The sequence below is a fragment of the Opisthorchis viverrini genome (genome assembly GCF_000715545.1).
Source record: "Opisthorchis viverrini unplaced genomic scaffold opera_v5_1024, whole genome shotgun sequence".
Classification (NCBI taxonomy): domain Eukaryota; kingdom Metazoa; phylum Platyhelminthes; class Trematoda; order Opisthorchiida; family Opisthorchiidae; genus Opisthorchis; species Opisthorchis viverrini.
In genome coordinates this window covers 1-968 of record NW_008752840.1, presented here as the reverse complement: position 1 = coordinate 968, position 968 = coordinate 1, and the positions used below count along the sequence as shown (strand labels likewise).

The window sequence follows — 968 nt, the reverse complement described above, 5'->3', positions numbered from 1 at the left end:
GTGTGGACTGGTCTTCGGCATCCACAAGGCATTCGATGCAATCGGTAGGGAGCAACTGTGGGCCGTTCTACGGAACTTTGACTGTCTGGACCCATTCCTCAACCTCATCAAATGCTTTCACGTCCGGATGCAAAATTGCGTAGCTCTCTCAATCGAAGTCATTGAGATCATAGCCTCGTAGTACAGCTAAACAGAGCACGGGAATTTCACAGTCTGATGTCAGTGCGGATAGCGGCCCGCAAGCATGTTACCCTCTCATCAAATTGCGATATCTAAGGTACGGGTAAGACACGTCACAGACCTTGAAATAGCGATTTGCCTATGGATGTCAGTTCCGTTCCTATTATCTGACTGGCCGAAATCACCAGCTGATAACTAGTTGTCACGTCCCCAACAGAATGCCGTGACTTTCGCATAGATATATACGGCTATAAATTTGACAGGGAAGAAACTAACCTCCAAAGTTTTGTCGATTAGACCACCAAGCCCTTCATCATCCGGGTTTAGAGCATCCGCGGGTTGAAATATTCTCGGTTGTGTGAGCGGCTCCTGAACGCTGATTACCTCAGTTCGGCCAGACCACCAAGTCTGTGCACTGGCATCCATGGCTCCTACAGAAAATTCTCCCGATGATGGCTGTGATATCTGAGTAACAAACGCTTCCAAGTCTGCCGTTCGCCCAACCTCCTCTGGTGTACCGACATCAACTGGCCAAAACCGAATGACATATTGTGTGATGGGCGAGCCACCGTCATCCATCGGCACTTCCCACGAAAGCTTCACGCCGTGCTTCGTCACCTTCAGTACCTGCAGATTTCTCGGAGCTGCAGGAGCGTCTGAACGGGTGTTTTTTTTGGAAAAATAAGTCGTTCAATCCGGAATTTGTGTAGCAACTATGGCAAACTGCAATATTTGCGCAACATGTTCCATGTGACCAACCGTGCATAGGTTATCAAAAATTTGCCAAA

The 968-nt window shown here is 48.3% G+C and overlaps 1 protein-coding gene across 1 annotated transcript; it reads right to left on the bottom strand.

Annotated features, from left to right (window-relative positions):
* Window positions 1–375: 375 nt before the first annotated feature.
* On the bottom strand, window positions 376–759 carry T265_12137 (hypothetical protein; the record flags this gene model as incomplete). Its single annotated transcript, XM_009179157.1, has 1 exon — window positions 376–759. The coding sequence occupies one exon, from the start codon at window positions 757–759 to the stop codon at window positions 376–378; it is 384 nt and encodes a 127-aa protein (XP_009177421.1).
* Between the last annotated feature and the right edge of the window lie 209 nt (window positions 760–968).